The sequence below is a fragment of the Megalobrama amblycephala genome, linkage group LG14, assembly GCF_018812025.1.
Source record: "Megalobrama amblycephala isolate DHTTF-2021 linkage group LG14, ASM1881202v1, whole genome shotgun sequence".
Lineage (NCBI taxonomy): Eukaryota > Metazoa > Chordata > Actinopteri > Cypriniformes > Xenocyprididae > Megalobrama > Megalobrama amblycephala.
In genome coordinates, this window is record NC_063057.1 from 7,165,108 (window position 1) to 7,187,308 (window position 22,201).

At 36.8% G+C, this 22,201-nt stretch overlaps 1 protein-coding gene across 2 annotated transcripts in view; it reads left to right on the top strand.

The window, feature by feature from the left end:
- cmah (cytidine monophospho-N-acetylneuraminic acid hydroxylase) overlaps positions 1-21,777 on the top strand; it is a 47,688-nt gene extending 25,911 nt beyond the window's left edge. For both annotated transcript variants that reach the window (XM_048154773.1, XM_048154772.1), the window contains exons 2-15: positions 11,680-11,906; positions 12,075-12,166; positions 12,473-12,585; positions 14,279-14,469; positions 14,580-14,660; positions 15,045-15,111; positions 15,193-15,274; positions 16,381-16,518; positions 16,820-16,955; positions 17,415-17,558; positions 18,529-18,700; positions 18,817-18,933; positions 19,011-19,126; positions 20,513-21,777. In XM_048154773.1, the coding sequence (XP_048010730.1) occupies positions 11,701-11,906; positions 12,075-12,166; positions 12,473-12,585; positions 14,279-14,469; positions 14,580-14,660; positions 15,045-15,111; positions 15,193-15,274; positions 16,381-16,518; positions 16,820-16,955; positions 17,415-17,558; positions 18,529-18,700; positions 18,817-18,933; positions 19,011-19,126; positions 20,513-20,633 (1,776 nt within the window). In that variant the 5' untranslated portion in view covers positions 11,680-11,700 and the 3' untranslated portion in view covers positions 20,634-21,777. The remainder of the gene's footprint in view (positions 1-11,679; positions 11,907-12,074; positions 12,167-12,472; positions 12,586-14,278; positions 14,470-14,579; positions 14,661-15,044; positions 15,112-15,192; positions 15,275-16,380; positions 16,519-16,819; positions 16,956-17,414; positions 17,559-18,528; positions 18,701-18,816; positions 18,934-19,010; positions 19,127-20,512) is intronic.
- Positions 21,778-22,201: the final 424 nt, after the last annotated feature.

The following is a 22,201-nucleotide window of genomic DNA, read 5'->3' on the forward strand; positions in this document are numbered from 1 at the left end:
GTTAGTATGTCAAGGCAGTCGTCCCAGAAGTCATCTGGAGATTAAACACTCAGAGAACCGCATTAATCAAATTTATGCTTTATAAATTCTACAAAGTATCTGGTTGATAACAGCAGTTTCCTCATGCTATTTTAATAAAGCATTTTTTTTGTTGCAGAAAACAGCAAGCATTTTTCTTTGCAGAATGCAGAAATTAGCAGCATTTCAGTCTGTCTGGGTTGCCTTGTTTTCAGTCCCATATAAACTATTTTTTTTATTTTTTATCACTCATTATTATTGATACCTTTTCTCTCAAACCTTTTATGGTTAAATCAATGAGTCTCGTTGTTGTAAAATCTGTATGACATGTCTGTTTAGCTTGGTCACTCAATCTTGCTTATTCAACACAATGCACAAGTTATTTTATTTAACACAACCTAAAATTCTTAGAATCTCTGCAATGGATCAAATGTCTCCCAGGGATAACAAGATACAAAGTGTCTTCATATGACTGGTCAGTGTCAGTAATAGTTATTATAATCCTTTCTGTCAGTTATTTGGATTTCCTCAGGGAACTGCACAAACCACTTATACTAAGGAGAAAACACCAGTGTTTTTGGTGGCCACCAGTTTGTGCAATCCTCTGGATCAATCCCTGTTAGCAGGCCTGCTTATTAATTTAATTCCTTATGGACCGGTCAACTAATGTTTGTTCAATATTGTTATTTTCTTTCAGGGTTATTTCTTATCCATTTTTGGAGTTGGAATTGGAGTTTTCTTGATAATTGTTCAATTGGCCTACTTTTACTCTGTAAATCATGGTAAAAACTAATATTTAATTTTTGCTCAGGAGAAACAAACAAACTAACCCTCTATGGTATGCATTATGTTCTAACTATGAATTAAACAGGTCCCATTCTGATGAATTTAAAAACAACAACAATTCAAAGCTGTATTATACTTATTGTTTTTGATGCTTGAAAACCCTTTTTCTTCTTTGACCCTTAAATCAATATCGTATCTCATATTGCAATTTTTTTTTTCCAATATCGTACAGCCCTACTTTTTTTCCTACTCTTCCTGTTATGTCAGACATCTGTTTCTATGAAGGGCCATAAGGTGGTTCATGGGGAGGCGATCTTTATGTTTCTTTTTCCTTTTTGTCATTATACAGTGGGTACGGAAAGTATTCAGACCCCCTTAAATTTTTCACTCTTTGTTATATTGCAGCCATTTGCTAAAATCATTTAACTTCATTTTTTTTCCCTCATTAATATACACACAGCACCCCATATTGACAGAAATACACAGAATTGTTGACATTTTTGCAGATTTATTAAAAAAGAAAAACTGAAATATCACATGGTCCTAAGTATTCAGACCCTTTGCTCAGTATTTAGTAGAAGCACCCTTTTGATCTAATACAGCCATGAGTCTTTTTGGGAAAGATGCAACAAGTTTTTCACACCTGGATTTGGGGATCCTCTGCCATTCCTCCTTGCAGATCCTCTCCAGTTCTGTCAGGTTTGATGGTAAACGTTGGTAGACAGCCATTTTTAGGTCTCTCCAGAGATGCTCAATTGGGTTTAAGTCAGGGCTCTGGCTGGGCCATTCAAGAACAGTCACGGAGTTGTTGTGAAGCCACTCCTTCGTTATTTTAGCTGTGTGCTTAGGGTCATTGTCTTGTTGGAAGGTAAACCTTCGGCCCAATCTGAGGTCCTGAGCACTCTGGAGAAGGTTTTCGTCCAGGATATCCCTGTACTTGGCCGCATTCATCTTTCCCTCGATTGCAACCAGTCGTCCTGTCCCTGCAGCTGAAAAACACCCCCACAGCATGATGCTGCCACCACCATGCTTCATTGTTGGGACTGTATTGGACAGGTGATGAGCAGTGCCTGGTTTTCTCCACACATACCGCTTAGAATTAAGACCAAAAAGTTCTATCTTGGTCTCATCAGACCAGAGAATCTTATTTCTCACCATCTTGGCAAACTCCATGCGGGCTTTCATGTGTCTTGCACTGAGGAGAGGCTTCCGTCGGGCCACTCTGCCATAAAGCCCCGACTGGTGGAGGGCTGCAGTGATGGTTGACTTTCTACAACTTTCTCCCATCTCCCAACTGCATCTCTGGAGCTCAGCCACAGTGATCTTTGGGTTCTTCTTTACCTCTCTCACCAAGGCTCTTCTCCCCCGATAGCTCAGTTTGGCCGGACGGCCAGCTCTAGGAAGGGTTCTGGTCATCCCAAACGTCTTCCATTTAAGGATTATGGAGGCCACTGTGCTCTTAGGAACCTTAAGTGCAGCAGAAATTTTTTTGTAACCTTGGCCAGATCTGCGCCTTGCCACAATTCTGTCTCTGAGCTCTTCAGGCAGTTCCTTTGACCTCATGATTCTCATTTGCTCTGACATGCACTGTGAGCTGTAAGGTCTTATATAGACAGGTGTGTGGCTTTCCTAATCAAGTCCAATCAGTATAATCAAACACAGCTGGACTCAAATGAAGGTGTAGAACCATCTCATGGATGATCAGAAGAAATGGACAGCACCTGAGTTAAATATATGAGTGTCACAGCAAAGGGTCTGAATACTTAGGACCATGTGATATTTCAGTTTTTCTTTTTTAATAAATCTGCAAAAATGTCAACAATTCTGTGTTTTTCTGTCAATATGGGGTGCTGTGTGTACATTAATGAGGAAAAAAATGAACTTAAATGATTTTAGCAAATGGCTGCAATATAACAAACAGTGAAAAATTTAAGGGGGTCTGAATACTTTCCGTACCCACTGTATCTCCCTTTGACCTGTCTCCCTAATTTTAATGATTTTTTTTTAAATCAATGATTCAGTTTCTCTGCACATAACCACATCAAATGTTTCCTCAGCTTGCCTCATGTATTTAAGCTTTTTGTCCTTTTTCCCTATTTTTTTGGAGGCTGTCCTATAGTATCTCTGTGTAACTGATGTCTAGACCTTGGCATCTCTGGTGTTGATGCTATTATAATCTAAATTATGACTATATGTTTCACACTTTTTTAGTAGGCTACGCCTCTCTAATCCCAGCTTGCATCTTTTCTTAACTAGTTATCACCACGATGATCAGACAATATTTACATATTTGATTAGTCTTTCTCAGATATTTTAAACAGGCAGTTCCTCTATTTCAGGTCCACTGGTGGGAATAATGTTGTTCAATAATCAACATTGTGTTCAAAGTCTATGTTAGAATTTGTTCCCCACTTTCTGGTTTATAAAATAGTCACAACTAGAAAGGGTGAACTTTTCTTTCTGTCTTCCTGCCTGTACACACACACACTTCTCTCCTCTTGCAGCCACAACCTTATCGTTACTCTCAAGTTTTCTCCTCCCTCTTTCAGAGGAAACCCCACCCTTATCGTTACTCTCAAGTTTTCTTCTCTCTCTGTCAGAGGAACATCTTGCATTAAACACTTAGACAAATGCACTTCTTGCGTTAAACACTTAAACGCACTTCTTGTGTTAAACACTTAGACAAACGCACTTCTTGCGTTAAACACTTAAACAAACGCACTTCTTGCGTTAAACACTTAAACAAACGCACTTCTTGTGTTAAACACTTAGACAAACGTACTTCTTGCATATTAAGACAAACGCACTTCTTGCATTAAACACTTAAACGCACTTCTTGCGTTAAACACTTAAACAAATGCACTTCTTGTGTTAAACACTTAAACAAACGCACTTCTTGTGTTAAACACTTAGACAAACGTACTTCTTGCATATTAAGACAAACGCACTTCTTGCGTTAAACACTTAAACAAACGCACTTCTTGTGTTAAACACTTAGACAAATGCACTTCTTGTGTTAAACACTTAAACAAACGCACTTCTTGTGTTAAACACTTAGACAAACGCACTTCTTGCATATTAAGACAAACGCACTTCTTGCATTAAACACTTAAACGCACTTCTTGTGTTAAACACTTAAACAAACGCACTTCTTGCGTTAAACACTTAAACAAATGCACTTCTTGCATTAAACACTTAAACAAACGCACTTCTTGTGTTAAACACTTAGACAAATGTACTTCTTGCGTTAAACACTTAAACGCACTTCTTGTGTTAAACACTTAGACAAACGCACTTCTTGCGTTAAACACTTAAACAAACGCACTTCTTGCGTTAAACACTTAAACAAACGCACTTCTTGCGTTAAACACTTAGACAAACGCACTTCTTGCGTTAAACACTTAAACAAACGCACTTCTTGCGTTAAACACTTAGACAAACGCACTTCTTGTGTTAAACACTTAGACAAATGTACTTCTTGTGTATAAAGACAAACGCACTTCTTGTGTTAAACACTTACACAAACGCACTTCTTGCATATTAAGACAAACGCACTTCTTGTGTTAAACACTTAAACGCACTTCTTGTGTTAAACACTTAGACAAACGCACTTCTTGCGTTAAACACTTAAACTAACGCACTTCTTGTGTTAAACACTTAAACGCACTTCTTGTGTTAAACACTTAAACAACCGCACTTCTTGCGTTAAACACTTAAACTAACGCACTTCTTGTGTTAAACACTTAAACAAACGCACTTCTTGCGTTAAACACTTAAACAAATGCACTTCTTGCATTAAACACTTAGACAAATGTACTTCTTGTGTATAAAGACAAACGCACTTCTTGTGTTAAACACTTAAACGCACTTGTAACACAGTTCGTAAATATGGGAAGAAGGAGGCGGGAACCGGCGAACATTCAACGTAACTTTAATTCAAAATAAACAAAGAACAAAACGAAAGTAATGCCGGCAGACCCTCGCGGACATCTGCCGGCCACACAAACATAATAAAACGTAAAATAAAGTCCAGGCCTGGTCCTCTCTCGTCCTCCAAGGTCGTCGCTCCTCCTTTTATGCTCCCGGAGTCTCCGTGAGAGACTCAAGGCCGGTGCGCCTCCCAGGTGTAGCTCGTTAACTCTCGCGCCACCGGCCTCGCGCCGTTCCCTCACGGCTCTCGCCCGCCCTGGTCGCCACATACCCCCATCGCCCCTCGCAGGCCGGGGGGTACCTCCGAGACTGCGCTCTACTCCCCCCCGGGGCCTGTCTCGGCGGCCGCAGCACCTGGGGGTAAGGACAGACGAGACGAGAGAAAGGAGACGGAAGCAAGGGGAGCGACAGGACGAGAGAGGGGAGAGAGGAAAAAGAGAAAAAAAAAGAAATTCTTGGTCCGGTTCCCCGACACACTGCCGCTCGGTCCTCAGCCTGCCAAGAGACTCTTTCTCGCGGTGCCATGCGGTGGCACTGGACGCTCGGTGGACGGCCCGATCCTCGACCGCCTCCTAGCATCCGGCGATGGCTCCTCCGGCTGAGGGCAGCCGGCAGCGAGTCCCCCGTCCCCTGCTCCTCCCCTTCATGGCGGACGGCAGCAGGCTCCGGCCCACGGCGGACGGCGGCGACTCCTCCGCTCCCTCCAGGTCCAGGACGGCAGCCACCCCACCTCGTCCCAGGAGCACGGCATCCGGGTCTCCGTCCCACCTTTCACAAGGCTCCAGCACCACCGCCTCGGGCAGCCTCTCGCGGTCTACACACACTCCCGCGCTGCCCGAACTCCGCAGCACCGCGATCCACCTCAGCAGCGAGGGCTCTTCGACAGCATGTCCCTCCTTCCTCCCGGGTTTCGGCACCAATGTAACACAGTTCGTAAATATGGGAAGAAGGAGGCGGGAACCGGCGAACATTCAACAAAACTTTAATACCAAAATAAACAAAGAACAAAACGAAAGTAATGCCGGCAGACCCTCGCGGACGTCTGCCGGCCACACAAACATAATAAAACATAACAAAGTCCAGGCCTGGTCCTCTCTCGTCCTTCACAGTCGTCGCTCCTCCTTTTATGCCTCCGGAGCTCCTCCGTGAGAGACTCGCGCCGTTCTCTCACGGCTCTCGCCCGCCCTGCTCGTCACAGCACTTCTTGTGTTAAACACTTAGACAAACGCACTTCTTGCGTTAAACACTTAAACAAACGCACTTCTTGCGTTAAACACTTAAACAAATGCACTTCTTGCATTAAACACTTAGACAAATGTACTTCTTGTGTATAAAGACAAACGCACTTCTTGTGTTAAACACTTAAACAAACGCACTTCTTGCGTTAAACACTTAAACAAATGCACTTCTTGCATTAAACACTTAGACAAATGTACTTCTTGTGTATAAAGACAAACGCACTTCTTGTGTTAAACACTTAGACAAACCAGTTCTTGCATATTAAGACAAACGCACTTCTTGTGTTAAACACTTAAACGCACTTCTTGTGTTAAACACTTAGACAAACACACTTCTTACGTTAAACACTTAAACAAACGCACTTCTTGCGTTAAACACTTAAACAAACGCACTTCTTGTGTATAAAGTAATTTTGAATTGATTACATCAGTTCAGCTGAAAAATATAATATTGCATTTAAAGCCGACGACCTCTCTTTATGACGTTCTTCCATCACGATTGTTTAAGGAGGTGGTAGACACTATTTGTCCCAGTATTTTATCGATTATTAACAGCAGTTTATCCTATGGCACTGTACCGTTAGAGTTTAAGCATGCTGTTATTGAACCTGTCTTAAAGAAAATGAATTTAGACTCACGGGATATAAAAAATTTTAGGCATATCTCTAAACTGCCTTTTATAAACAAAATTTTAGAGAAAGTTGTTCACAATCAACTTGTTGACTTCTTGACTGTAAACAATATAATGGATATTTTTCAGGCGGGTTTTAGAACCAAACATAGTACAGAATCTGCTTTATTAAAGGTCACAAATGATATTTTGTTGGGTCTTGACTCCGGGAAAAGTGTTGTTTTAATGATGTTACATTTAAGTGCAGCCTTCGATACCTTGGATCATGCGATTTTGATAGAACGCCTCAGAGATTATGTTGGGATTAAAGGTATAGCTCTTACGTGGTTTTCTTCTTATCTCCATGACAGAACATGTTAAAATTGGAAATTATGTTTCTGCATCTGCAACTATCTCTTGGGGTGTTCCTCAGGGATCAATTCTTGGCCCGACTTTGTTTTCATTATATATGTTGCCCTTGGGTTCAATTTTTAGGAAATACAACATTAATTATCATTTGTATGCGGATGATCTACAACTGTATTTTCCTTTGGACTGTGATGGCTGTACATCTTTTGAAAATTTTTATGAGTGTTTGACTGAGGTAAAGGGATGGTTAGCAAATAACTTTTTACAACTGAATGAGGATAAGACTGAGTTTATTATGTTTGGGGAAAAAACAGCTTGGTAATGACCTGGTTGAACGATATGGATCTTTTTTCAATAATACATGTGGTTATGTGAAAAATCTTGGAGTAATTTTCGATTCTGTATTTCGCTTTGATCGTCAAATTAATAGCGTTGTGAAAACATCGTTCTTTCAGTTGAGAAAATTGTCTAAACTGAAACGTATCATTTCAAATAAGGACTTGGAGACTGTTATGCATGCCTTTATTTCCACGCGGTTAGATTATTGCAATGCTCTTTATTTGGGCATAAGTGAATCCCTGGTTGCTCGTCTCCAATTTGTTCAAAATGCTGCGGCGAGAATTTTATCAAACACTAAAAAACGGGATCATATAACACCTGTACTGATATCTCTTCACTGGCTACCTGTAAAATATAGAATACAATACAAGGTGTTAATGTTTGTCTATAAGGCATTGCATGATCAGGCACCTGAGTATGTAAAAGACTTGTTAATTCCCTACCAGTCTCAACGTCATCTGCGCTCCTCTGAGAGTATGCTTTTAAACGTCCCTCGGGCTCGATTGAGGCGTAGTGGAGACTGCGCCTTTTCCGTTGCGGCTCCTGCACTCTGGAATGTGCTCCGGTTTTCTATTAAATCCTCATCAAGCATAGACATTTTTAAAAAGAACTTGAAGACTTTTTTATTTCATCAAGCTTTTGGAGTTTGATTAGGCCAATTGTGCGTAATTCATTGCATGTTTTTCTTGGTGCTCTTTTTATGCTTGTATTAATTTTATAAATTATCCACTATTTATGGACAGCACTTTGGCCCAATTTTATGGTTTTGTAAGTGCTTTACAAATAAAAATTGAGTTGAGTTGAGAAAGACAAACGCACTTCTTGAGTTAAACACTTAAACACACTTCTTGTGTTAAACACTTAAACAAACGCACTTCTTGTGTTAAACACTTAGACAAACTCACTTCTTTTGTTAAACACTTAGACAAACGCTCTTCTTGCGTTAAACACTTAAACGCACTTCTTGTGTTAAACACTTAGACAAATGTACTTCTTGTGTATAAAGACAAAAGCACTTCTTGTGTTAAACACTTAGACAAACGCACTTCTTGCATATTAAGACAAACGCACTTCTTGTGTTAAACACTTAGACAAATGCACTTCTTGCGTTAAACACTTAAACAAACGCACTTCTTGTGTTAAACACTGAGAGAATCACACTTCTTGCATATTAAGACAAACGCACTTATTGCGTTAAACACTTAAACGCACTTCTTGCGTATAAAGACAAATGCACTTCTTGCGTTAAACACTTAGACAAACGCACTTCTTACATTAAAAACTTAAATAAAAAAAATTTTCTTAAGATGATCTTAAGAAGTACTAAAGAAGAATTTTTAGTATATTAAGTACAAAATTAGTATGTGAAAATAGAGCACTACTTTCATTATAGAAGTGTACTTTTTTTCACCTGGGCTTACAGTTACATAGGCCAAGAGGCCTCAAAAGATTTCTAGCTTTTATAGTAAGCAAAGTAATTCTACAATTGATTTCTATAGGATGGATAAAATACTCCATCATAAGCGGGATTCAAACCCAGGCCCATCTGCATGGGAGGTGGGCGCTCTAACAAAGGAGGCTAAAGACCGCAGTCTCTTCGCATAAATTGCTATAATTTTTAACAGTTCATGTTAAGTTTTGGTGTTCATTTTAGTAGCCTATAGGCTAAATAGTTTACCAATTTACATAATGTTCTTGAAAACTATTATACCAATCAGCAGCCCCCCCCCCCCTATATTTATGATTAACAATCAATTAATTAATTAGTTAGAAACTAGTTGCTATGAATACAGGTGCCATCAGTTGTCTTCTTATAAATGACTTGTCTGTCACTGAGTCAGTGTTGCTGATTCAAAGTAGGCCCTTCATTACCAAACACCAAGTAACTAAATTAGGATACAATTATGTGTCATTCGCAAACATTAAACTGTTGGTTACTTTAAAATTAACCTTCGTCTGGGAGATCACAGGGATATGTGAATATTTGATCTGTTAAAGCCACAATATGTAAATTTTCACAGCTAAATGTCGCTCGGACTGTCAAGCTTGATGACACCTTGATTTCACTGAATCATTAGAGGTGATGTCTTCACGTCTACAGCCGGTAGAAAAGAATTGGGATGAGACTCAGGCAGAAATCATGTTCATGGATGAGATTATTAACGTTACTGTAAGCAGAGCAGGGCCGAGTGCTGTGGGAGCAGTAATGTGGCCGCTGGAGCGATTGCTAATGAGAGACGAGCGTGACACATTTCAACAGCAGCTTTGAACTTTTATTATGCCGCAGTCGCCACTTCTGCTTCTTCTGCACAAGTGTATGTGGGGTAAAGCAGCGCTGTCTTATCATATTAGATACATTTGAGTGTTGAAAGTTGTTATAATGCTACTCTGTGCATTCGCTCGGCGGCTACTATGAGACACTTGTTGCAAACTGCAGTAAGCAGTTTAAACAATAAGACTTACTGTGTTGAGCTATATAACATTAGTTTTCTGTCGATGAATGTATCCAAACAGTTGCTCCCCTGTCTAATAAAACACAAAATATACTAAAGCATCTTTGGTATTTCCATGGTTTCGGAAATCGAGGGTGTGATGTCATTGATGGGACACATGGACACGGTCTGTGTCCTGGTTAAAATTGCTTATTTCTCTGGATTTAAACATTCTTGGAAACATTTGGGAAAATGTAAGTACACAAGTCAACAAAATATATAACAGTGTTCTAGTGTTTTTTGGATAATTGAATCTAAAAATCCTACATATTGTGCCTTTAACTGGTTGCATATGTCAGATTTATTGCATGACTCAGGCGGAGAAAAGCTTTTGCTATCAAACATTGTTTACTTAACTGAGTCAGTGTAATGGTGAAGAGATAGATCAAATAGGCCAATTGATGGATGGTTTGCGAAGAAATTTCATGCTATATATAAATATATATATATATATATATATATATATATATATCTTCTGTGGAACTCGAATTTATGCATTTCAATGGCAATGGCAAAACTATCAACGGCGAAATGAATCTGCAGCAGTCAGGTGGTACAGGTCAACGCTCTTTCAGTTTGTTATGTTCATTATTATTGTAATGTTATGTTCTTTGAGACCTGAGGTAGTTTACAAACAACACATTATGATCAACACACTTCTGAGCTTGACATTGACATTGAACTAAGAACTTATGGTAACACTTTACTTGAAGGGGTGTGCATAAGACTGACATGACACCTTCATAATCTTGACATGACATGTGTCATGAATATGAAGGAGGTTTTATGCATGTTTATGACAACTGTCATTAAATGTCATTCGCTCAATTATGTCATTTTTAATGCAAAGATGACATTGTTTGAGATGTCTTTGTTACGACAACTTGACATAAACCAATACATCATAACCTGTCAGTGTCTTTGTCATGACAACTTGACATTAGCAAAACATCATAACCTGTCATAAACATGACATAGCAGATTAATTATCAAACTTAAAAAAAACTAATTAGCGTTATGGGTTAACATTACATTACATTATTTTGGTAACATTTCAGTATAGGGAACACATATATAAACGATTAACTATGACTTTTCCCTCAATAAACTCTTAATTTACTGCTTACTATAGTTAATTGTTAGGTTTAGGTATTGGGTAGGATTAAGATCATGCAGAATAAGGCATTAATATGTGCTTTATAAGTACTAATAAATAGCCAATATTTTAGCCATATGAATGCTAATAGTAATAAGCAACTAGTTAAAAGACCCTAAAATAAAGTGTTACCATTATTTTATAACAGTGTCATCTTTTTTACGAAATTTGAAATTGTCTATTATCTGACCTTCTGTTGGAGGAAACTTAAAAAAAAAAAAAAAAAACATGAAATGAAAAATAGTCATGACACTGTTATAAAATTATTTGTCAGAGTTTTGTCACTTAATGACATTTTAATGAAAAGTTCAATTTGTACCACTGTACTTGAGCTCAAGATACATATTTATGACACTATTATAATGGCCTCATGACAGCCAATGTCAAAACCAACGACATGACAGTTTAATGTAATGTTAACCCATAAAGCTAAATAATGTCAAGTTGTCATGACAAAGACACTGACAGGTTATGATGTATTGGTTTATGTCAAGTTGTCATAACTCGGACATCTCAAACAATGTCATCTTTGCATTAAAAATGACATAATTGAGCGAATGACACTTAATGACAGTTGTCATAAACATTCATAAAACCTCCTTCAAATTCATGACATGTGTCATGTCATGATTATGAAGGTGTCATGTCAGTCTTATGCACACCCCTTCAAGTAAAGTGTTACCGAACTGATTATATTATATAAGACCTTATTATAAAAGATCTGCCAATGCCAATTTCTAGATCTGAGGCTGGTGGACCACAATGACATCTCAGGTCTCAATGACAGTCCTGCGACTGCAGGCTGAAGACGTCCAGACACTGAAAGATGGAATTAATTTCAAGAAAAACCCAGAGGATGGCAAATGCTACATAATTTACAAAGCCAAAGACAAACTACGAGCATGTAGAAACCAGTGCAAACACCAGGGTGGACTCTTCATTAAAGACATAGAGGACATGGACGGCAGGTGAGAGAATCTAAAGTGTGTATATATCCTTGGTGAGCACATAAGAACCGTAAATAATGTGAAATGCATTATTATTATTATTATTATTATAATTCAGCAGACAGGAAGTTTTACAATTCAGTACTGTAGAGGAATCATTAAATTGTACTTTGTGTATTTGTGTAACAGGACAGTACGCTGCACTAAACACTACTGGAAACTTAACGTGGCCACAATGGAGTACGTCAACCCTCCAGACAGCTTCATGCAAGATGAACTCGGTAAAATAACTGTCATTTAAAAAGAGAGCAATGAAAATGACACTTTTGTGGCCCTTGTGGTCACTTTTAAAAATAAAGGTTCTTTATTGGCATCTAATGGCTCCATGAAGAACCTTTAACATCCATGGAATCTTTGCACAGCCAATACTGATTTATAGCCTAAAAAATACTGACTTCTAGCCTATATTTATGTTTCCTGTTAGCTGAAAGGGTGGAGCAGGATGTGTTGACACAAGGACTGTGATAAAGGCCTATTTTCATATTGCAGTTGTGTGTGTGCGTGTGTGCGTGTGTGTGTGTGTGTAGAGGCGTTGCTGTCAGACACTGACGGTAGTTTAGAGCTGGTTGAGTTGAATCCTCCAGACCCCTGGACCAGAGAGCCCAGAGAAGCACAAGAGCTACACGCCGGAGAGATTACGGTAAATCACAATCACACTCATCAATAATCCACGCTAATCAGAACATTCAGTGCCTCATTAGCCATCAGCGCTTCCGCCACAACACCCAAATGAGATCTTCTTAATGTCTCAATCACTGCTACTGTGTAGGACATGAATCTTCCGCTCAAATCTCTCCAGGGAAAACAAAAATATCCAGCAGAGTTCTGAACAATCTGCTCAAAATAATCAAGATCCTACAGTCCGTGATGAAACGAAATGATCTGAGCAGCTCCATGTACATTTGACTCATTTGAGTGTAAATATGCAATGTTGGCAAAACACACACACCATATATCATCAAGTCTCCAATGCAAAAAAAATGATAATATAAAAATATTTACACTTACATCTATAGCTACTGCACTATATAGCAGTATTTTCTGTGCACTAAGTGTAAATAGTTAGATGCTATTTATTATTGCATATTCATTGTATATGTGTCAGGTGCAGTGAAGGCTGTAGTAAGTGCATTTTTCACAAAAGAAGTCTTTAATAGTACATTTCACTAGGAACACTTAGGAGAATTACAGGGAAGAAGCTCAGAAAATAATCATGCTTAACATGAACAAAACCGGACCACTAAACAAATGAAGCTGATGGCTTAAATACTAGAGGAGCGTAATCAATGTCAAACAAAAAAGGTGTGGGAACTAATTAACAAACAAGGATCTAACTAGGGAACACAGGCAGGCAGACACGGAAATCAAAAAATCATGATAATAAAACAGAACGTAACTATTATGATTCTATTTATTAAAATCATAAATGAATGCTGCCTTATTGTGACACTACTTAAGTAAAATATTAAGTAAATGCCTCTCATTGCTGATATGTGATGGGAAAAGGGGGAAAAGGGAGAATAATGAGTTTGGAAAAGGCGGATTTGAACTCAAAAACTCTCCACACCACTGATCCCGTTATCAGCAAGATTTCTTTTGTCATTTTGTCTCTAGCTCAATTAAACAAAATAATAAAAATATGGACATTACATTGACACAGTCACCTCTGATAATAAGAGATCCCTCTAAACTGTAATGTAGACTAGACATGCATTTTCTGTAAAGCTGCTTTGAAACAATATGTATAGTCAAAAGTGTAATACAAATAAATATCAATTCAATTGAATTAATAGGATATTTATATGATCGTTCCACTTAATGCATGTCAATCTTGATTGCTTTATAAATTCACACCTCCACACCCATGAGAACACACTGCATCTAGATCAATAAAGTTCTAAGATTTTTTCACTTTTGTTTGCTAAAGGATGAGTCGAAATTATCTTCAAAAGTAAGTAACAGGCATTATTTAAAGTTTATTGGCAACCTGCAGTATTCTCTTCTCTATAACAAATAACAAAAGTAAATAGAATGCTAAAGGAAATAGTTGAGTAAATTGCACTAATATGCAGCTGATGCTCATGCTCATACTGTTCACAATTTTAGGGTTTTAAAAGAAATTAATACTGTCATTCAGCTAGAGTGCATTAAATTGACAAAAGTGATAGTATAATGTTACACAAGATTTCTATTTCAAATAAATGCTGTTCAACCGTCTATTAATCCTGCAAAAAATGTCACGTTTTCCACAAAAATAAGAAGCAGCACAACTGTTTTTAACGTTGCTAATAATCAGTTAAGCCAACACTATACTGCGTGTGTGCTTGTTTCAGCTAACGTACATCACGCACGCATGTATGGAGCTTAAGGCGGGGAACAAGAAGATGATGTTTGACCCGTGGCTCACAGGACCAGCGTTTGCGAGAGGCTGGTGGCTCCTTCATGAACCTCCGTCTGATGCCATGGACAGACTCTGTCAGGCAGATCTCATTTACATCAGCCACATGCATTCAGATCACCTGAGGTTAGAGCCTGATCCACCATATATTATATTATATTATATTATATTATTATGTTATGTTATATTATATTATATTACGCAAAAAAATAAGTTTGCATGTTTTTTTCCATCAGCTACCCAACTTTGCGACAGCTTTCCAAGAAGCGTCCAGATATTCCCATTTATGTCGGAAACACTTCACGGCCGGTGTTCTGGTGAGACTTAACTCTAGAGCAAACGACTTCATAGTTTATACTCTATTAAAAATAAAGATTCTTTTTTTTGGCATCAATGGAATCTTTCCATTCCACAAAAAGTTCTTTATAGTAGAAAACGCTTCTTTAGATTTTTAAAACATTCTATAGTTCTTTTAAGTTCACTGAAAGGTTATTTGGGGAACCAAAAATGATTCTTTTATTGCATTGCTGCAAAAAAAAAACCTTTTCAAATCTTTCTGACATTTGATGCCATTTTAATTGCAGCTTTAAAACTTATCAAAAACGTAATATTAAATACTTATTTCGGCTAATAATGTCTGTTTAGTTTCATTGCATTTTGGCTCTGTTTGTTAATAACAGTTTGTTTGTGTTTTATTGCAGGTATCTGGAGAAAAGTGGAGTGAATTTAACAAACATCAACGTGGTGCCGTTCGGTGTGTGGCAGAATGTAAGTGATAGATTTGGTGGCTTTTCTCCCCATTTCCCACATCCTACTTTTCTTGATCTCGGCTTTTGAATCATTTGAAAGGTCGACGATCACCTGAGATTTATGATTCTGATGGACGGAGTTCATCCTGAGATGGACACCTGCTTGATCGTGGAGTATAAAGGTATTTTGCTGCTCATCCAGACTGATTTTTCTTGTTTATCCCTGTAAAGCTGCTTTAAAACAATCTGTTTGCAAAAATTGCTATATATATATTGCCTTGAAGTGGCCCTTTTCTTTGTTCTTCCTCTGAGGAAGGACTAAGACCTTATGTTACTAATTAGTTTAAGTATGAAAAATAAGTTATTTATTATCAGTAAGAATAAGATAAGATGAACACAGCGTGGTCATAAAGAGGGTTGGTTGCATTCTTCTGCCTTTATCTAAACCATGTGATGTAAAGTACATGCAAGTGACATTTACTGTAAGTTAACATGCGCCAACAGTCGTTAGGACAAAGTTCATGTGTAGAGTAACACTTTCTTTCATTCAAAGGTGTGAAAGTGTCACTCTACACCTAAAAAAACCTTTACATGTTACTTTACACCTAAAAACTTGTCCTCAGCTGTATTTACTGTATATTATTAGCAGAATTTAAGTTAAATGAGGATTTAAAATAATGAATTACACTAGCGTTCAAAAGTTTGGAATCTTTAAGATTTTTAATGTTTTTGAAAGAATCTCTTCTGCTCACCAAAGCTTCTTTTTTTTAATAAAAAATACAGTAAAACAGTAATATTTTCAAATATTATTACAATTTAAAATAGCTGTTTTCTATGTGAAAATATGGTAAAGTGTAATTTATTCCTGTGATCAAAGCTGAATTTTCAGCATCATTACTCCAGTCTTCAGTGTCACATGATCCTTCAGAAATCATTCTAATATGATGATTTGCTGCTCAAGAAACATTTCTGATTATTATCAACATTAAAAAAAAGTGCTTTATTTTGTGGATTTTTTGCAGGACTCTTTGATGAAAGAACAGCATTTATTTGAAATAGAAATATGTCACGTTTGAGCAATTTAATGGATCTTTGATGAATAAAAAGTATTAATTTCATTCCAAAACAAACAATGTAAATAAAAATGATGAATCACCTTATAATTTATGGTTATAAACAACAGATTATCTTTTTTAACAGTTTTTCTGCTCAATAAAACATCTAAAGCCCCTCAGAAATGCACAACATTGATAATAGGTTAGATAAACTCTATAAAACACCTTCTAAGGTCACATGATCCTGAATACGGTGGACTGCACCAGACCAAACAATGGACGTCTTCCACACGGTGTTGACGTGATGATGAGCGACTTCGCTGGCGGCGCCTCTGGTTTCCCCATGACCTTCCATGGCGGCAAGTACACTGGTGAGTTACGCATCAAAGTCCCTTTAAGGCAAGGAATTTCACTCAGCGGCCATCTTTGAAACGCTATTTCAGTCATGCAAGTACAGCTCCTATCTCTTCGAATGGGGAAACATCAAACTGTTCACCAATTTCATTCATTTGAATTCTGCTAACTACTCTCTCATATGGTTTCTAAATGCTAAAATCATGACAAAAACGAGCACTTTCAGGATAGACTGGCCACTCTAATGGCAGCTTATTTCTTTATAAATGTGTATTTTGGGAACAGGTTTCTGACTTTGGGTTTTTCATCCTTTGACAGAAAGCTGGAAGGCGGATTTCATCAAGAATGAGAGGAAGAAACTGCTAAACTATAAGACTCAGCTGGTGAAATCCCTGCAGCCCAAGATCTACTGCCCCTTTGCTGGATACTTCACAGAAGCTCATCCCTCTGACAGGTGGATAACACACCTTTATCACACAAAATCTAGAAAGACAATGTTTAACTACTGAAAACATCATTAAAGTCAACACAAATCAACATTTACAAGCCATTTTATCTACATAGCGTGATGTACGTCTGACTCAAATGCATTATTATTACACTACTGTTCAAAGATTTTTATTTTTTATTTTTTGAAAGAAATGAATACTTTTATATTAAAATATATTCACATAGAAGACAGGTTATTAACATCGTAATAATATTTCACTATTTTTACTATTTTTACTGTATTTTAATTAAATTTGTAATAATATTTCACAATTTTAACTGTATTTTTGATCAAATAAATGCAGCTTTGGTGAGAATGAGAGACTTCTTTTTTTAAATACATTAAAAATATATTAATTATATTGGTATGCATATAACAGCCATCAGAGTGTATGATGAAGTAACACTCAAACATGATTAACAGGTACATAAAGGAGACGAACATCAAGAACAGCCCAGTAGACCTGAATGAATCAATAAGGAAGAGCTGTCCAAACACCTTGACCTGGACACCTTTACCCGGTTCTGTCCTGGATTTGGCCCTCGCAATAAAAGATCCATCTAACAGGTATTGTGGCTTTATTAGCATTAGCATGAAGCATATGAACACTTTGATGTAGCTTCAGTGCATTAGATCAACTGCTTTTGCAAAAAAGTTCCTTAAAAATCACTGAGGCATATATTATGCCTGTTTCTTTTTTCCTCTCTTCAAGTTCTTCATGTTTTCTTACTTAATTCTGTAATAATTTGATGCTTGAGATGTTTAATTATTTGCTTGTTCTAATAAAAAACAAACATTGAAATGTATTAAAATTAGCATGAACAGCATATGCCAACACACTAATATGACGTTATTTTAGTATCATTGAGATTTTATATTAGTTTAATAGTTTGATTTAGTTTTTAAATTTTTATTTCAATTTCTGTTTGCATTTTAATTTTAGTCAAAATTTTAGACATTTTGTTGTGTGCATTTAAATATGTCTATATTTTATATATTTAATTCGTCTGTTTAATCATATATATATTAAATTATATCTATATTTATATAATTATGTGTCTATATTTAAATGCATCACGTTAAGCTAAATTAAAATGATAAAAGTTTCTATGCCAACTAGCTGGAGTTTTTTTATATTTTAGTTAACACTAGTTAATCTGTAACCAAGGCAACAAACAGGCAGGCACACGAGGAGAACTGAAACAAATTACAAACTAGAAAACTGTATCAGAAACTGAAGACGGGGAAAAACATGAAAACAGATGAAAAACAAACTCTAAACGTGACACTGACATTGTTTTTGACCGTGTTTATAGTATTTGAGCATGCATCTGTTTAATTTTAATCAGCTTCTTCCATGTGACAGATTAATTGTACATCAGAGTTTGTCTGTACATTAACATAATGTTCATGTTGATGTGAGAATTATGTTGAAATGATCATATCTGCATGAGTGAATTAGCATGTGGCATGAGTCTCTGTAATAATTTCTGCCTGTTTTTCATTTTCTTTTCTGGTTTTATCATCATAACCATAGGAGTGCCATCACTGAACTCAACGGTACAAAGATCTATAAGGACAGTTGGGACTTTGACTTGTATGTGGATGAACTAAATGCTTCCATTTCAGCTGAAATCTTTAAATACAAAAGCTGGATCCAGCACTACTATAACTGGGCAGGATTTAAAGGCTACAATCTGGTCATTCGGGTAAATAATATTTTATCATAGCCATACGGCTAGTGGATCTCACACATACACACCTATAAACCTATAAACACACCCACACATGCATTAAACTTTAACGCTGTGTGTTTTTCCATAAGGTCATTGAGACAGATGATGATTTCAAGCCCCTGCGTGAAGGTTACGACTATCTGGTGGACTTTATGGACCTTTCTTTCCCAGACACACGCCCGGAGAGAGAGCATGCGTATGAGGAGGTGACTAAAGTCCTGTAGCACAGACAGTGTCGGATGAGATATGCACCGAGTTTAATACATGAAACGTGTGTGTTTAGATCAAGAACAGAGTGGGTGTGATGAGGCACGTGGTTTTGAACGGGCTGCTATGGGACGACCTGTACATCGGCTTCAATAACAGAATGAGTCGAGATCCTGATGTTTACCACCACAAGTAAAATACAATCATCACAATATGAAAAGGAAAAATACATAAGAGTGTATTAGTGATGTATCAATTGGAAATGTTTGGGATTTTATTCATTTACCCTGGTATTTACATGCTACCCCTAAGTACTTCAAAGAATGCACCTGACGGAACCCTTGAAGATTCCATATAGAACCTTTTCTTCTAAAGTATGAAGGTTTTAAGGATATTAAATTATATAAATAATATATAGTTGTAGTAAATAACTTTATTACTTCCATTTAGGGGTGCATGATATACCGGCCACCATATAGGTGTCGGCTGACATCACTAGTGCTATTTAGGAACATTTATTTATTTATTTTTTTATTTTTATTTTTTTCATAGACTTGCAATATTTCAGCTGCAAATGAATTTTAAATGTTTACATTAGGACCTTATCTGACAACGTGTGTTTGTGCTGAAATATAATTTACTAACAGTTTGTTTTTTTCAAAACATCTATCACGCGTCATTATGTGTATCGAGTAGGTTTGCGCAATTTATGATTTTTGTCAACGGAACATTTCACGGGGTTTTCACAGGGACTTTACAGAGAGGAAAAGTTCAGTGGACTGGAAGGATTTCACGATTGAGACAGCCATTAAAATGGCCAACTCCCTAATCAGTGCCCTGACTACTGAACTAGGGAGCTTATTAAGACACACCTAAAGTTTCTTGAGGGAACGAAACATTTTTAAAAATATTTTTTCTTTCCATCCCATATTTTTTCTGCCACCATGTCCCTTTAGCGGCTCCGTACTACAATACGCTCTTGAAATAGTTATTAAAATAACACGATAGAAACTGCCTCAAAAGAACTATAAGGAAGAGGAGAATGTTGTGTTTGAAAGCTGTCTTTGCTGTCCCTCAGCGCATTGCCACTGTCTGACATGTAGTGTAGGGCAGGCGATAAATTATTGCATGGCCAGACTTGCCATAGGCCTATATATAACGCTACATCGCTCTGAATACATACACCTGTTCCATCCCCCGGCACTGGTACGATCTAACCGCGAGCGCTAATTATATAAATGATATCACAATGAGTCACTTTTTATGTTTGTTCAAAAATTAGACTCAGATGCAACAACCCAAACTCGTAGAATCAAAAATTAAACTGAGTGCAAGTTTGAGGAATTTAACAAAAAACTGCCAAGCATTACACAGGCCGTGAATCCCTACTTCCATTTAAACTTATTTAATTTCTAATTTTCAAGTTTTTCATCTGACATTTATATTTTATTTCAGCTTTTTTAGTTTTTTTTAGTTTTAATGGTAACACTACAGTAAGGTTTTTATTTGTTAACATGAGTTAACTACATTAGTTAACATGAACTAAGAATAAACTTAGCTTGTGTTTTTCACTGGCAGGTTCTGGAATCATTTTCAGACAGAGCTGCCACTATCAGCACCAGACTGGGATCATTTTCTTCAAATTGCCAGAGACACAGACGTGACAGATGAGAGCAGTAACAACTGTGTGCTGTCTTAATGTACACACACACACAAACACATGGGTACAGCTAGCGTCATGAGGACAGACGGGATGGATTGTATACTGAGCTAATTATTTTCTAGCCCCTACACCTAAACCTACCCATCACAAAAAACTTTCTGCATTTTTACATTTTTAATATTAAAAAAATAAAAACATGGGTCCTAATTTATAATAGGTGTCTTTAACTACTATGTACCAACATTTAAATGAATCATTTGATACAATACACTACAAATGTACTTATATTTTTAAAGATACAGTTGTAATACATTTCTGTAATTAAAATGTTGATGTAATTATTGACAAACCTAAACCGTATCCTTCCTCAATAAGAGCACAAGTGTTTTGCAATACAAGCTAGTAGTTAAAGACACCTAATATAAAGTGACCAAAAATTTTGTATGTTTAGTTTAGTTAGAAATTACAAGGATATCAGCATGTCCTTATAATGTAGGGGGCGTGGGCTGAAACCTGAATACACACTACTAAGGTCTTTAATGTAGGTCCAACCAGTGCACACACTTACACACTATGGTTATCAGTGCCATTTTTCTGGGTCACAACCTTGTTTATGTGGTTTTGGGGGTCTGAGGGGTGTGATAATGATGCTGCTCAATCAACTTTTGGAAATTTCTTAAATTATGTTCATCTTGTGTTATAATGTATGGTTCTGTGCTCAAATCATTTTACATAATAGTGCTAAACAGTACAATTGTTTCTTCATATCTGTGCTACAGTAGTCTCATGTCTCTTTACATCAGGTTAAGTTTACCATATTATTGTCATGTCATTGATTATTTATGATATTGAAATGTTTTATTTGTTTGTTTTTGGTTGCTGGTATTTGGGAGTCACTACTTACAATCATTTAAACCCATACTTTACCATCACTAAGTATTCAGCATGAGTCACTAAACACTGGAAAATTATGAGATACTATGAGATAATTATGAGATACTGATCACTTTATAATCAACTACTTGAATTACTGTAAAAAGTACAAATAAATGATTTTTTTGCACTTTTTAATAAAAAATTACATATTCATAGTCACAGAGTCTAAACGTCTGAGAACACACACACAAAAAAAAATTCATTTAAACCCAGAGATATATTAAAAATGACATAAAACGAGGAAGAAACGTTTCATATTCATATTCAACTTTTATTCTGACAATATAATTTGTGATGAACAAAAAAGGATATCCACTTTTAAACCACACTGAAATAGGGCTGGGCGATATATCGCATGAGATTGTCACGTGTATTTCGTCAGTAAAGCCGGTTCCCTGATTACCGCTAAATCGCCATCACCTGCTTTCAAATGGAGCGGCATTTAATAGACAGAACCGTAGTTCACTGACAAGCTACGCAATATCGCGTTCATTATCGAAGGCGATTCATCTGCGATATACAATCTCATGCGATATATCGCCCAGCCCTACACTGAAATATAAAATAAATATGTAAAATATGAACAGACATCAGTATTTCCGTATTACTAATATATTTTATAAATATTAAGAAACTATAAAGCTGTTATTTTAAAATTGTTTTTATTT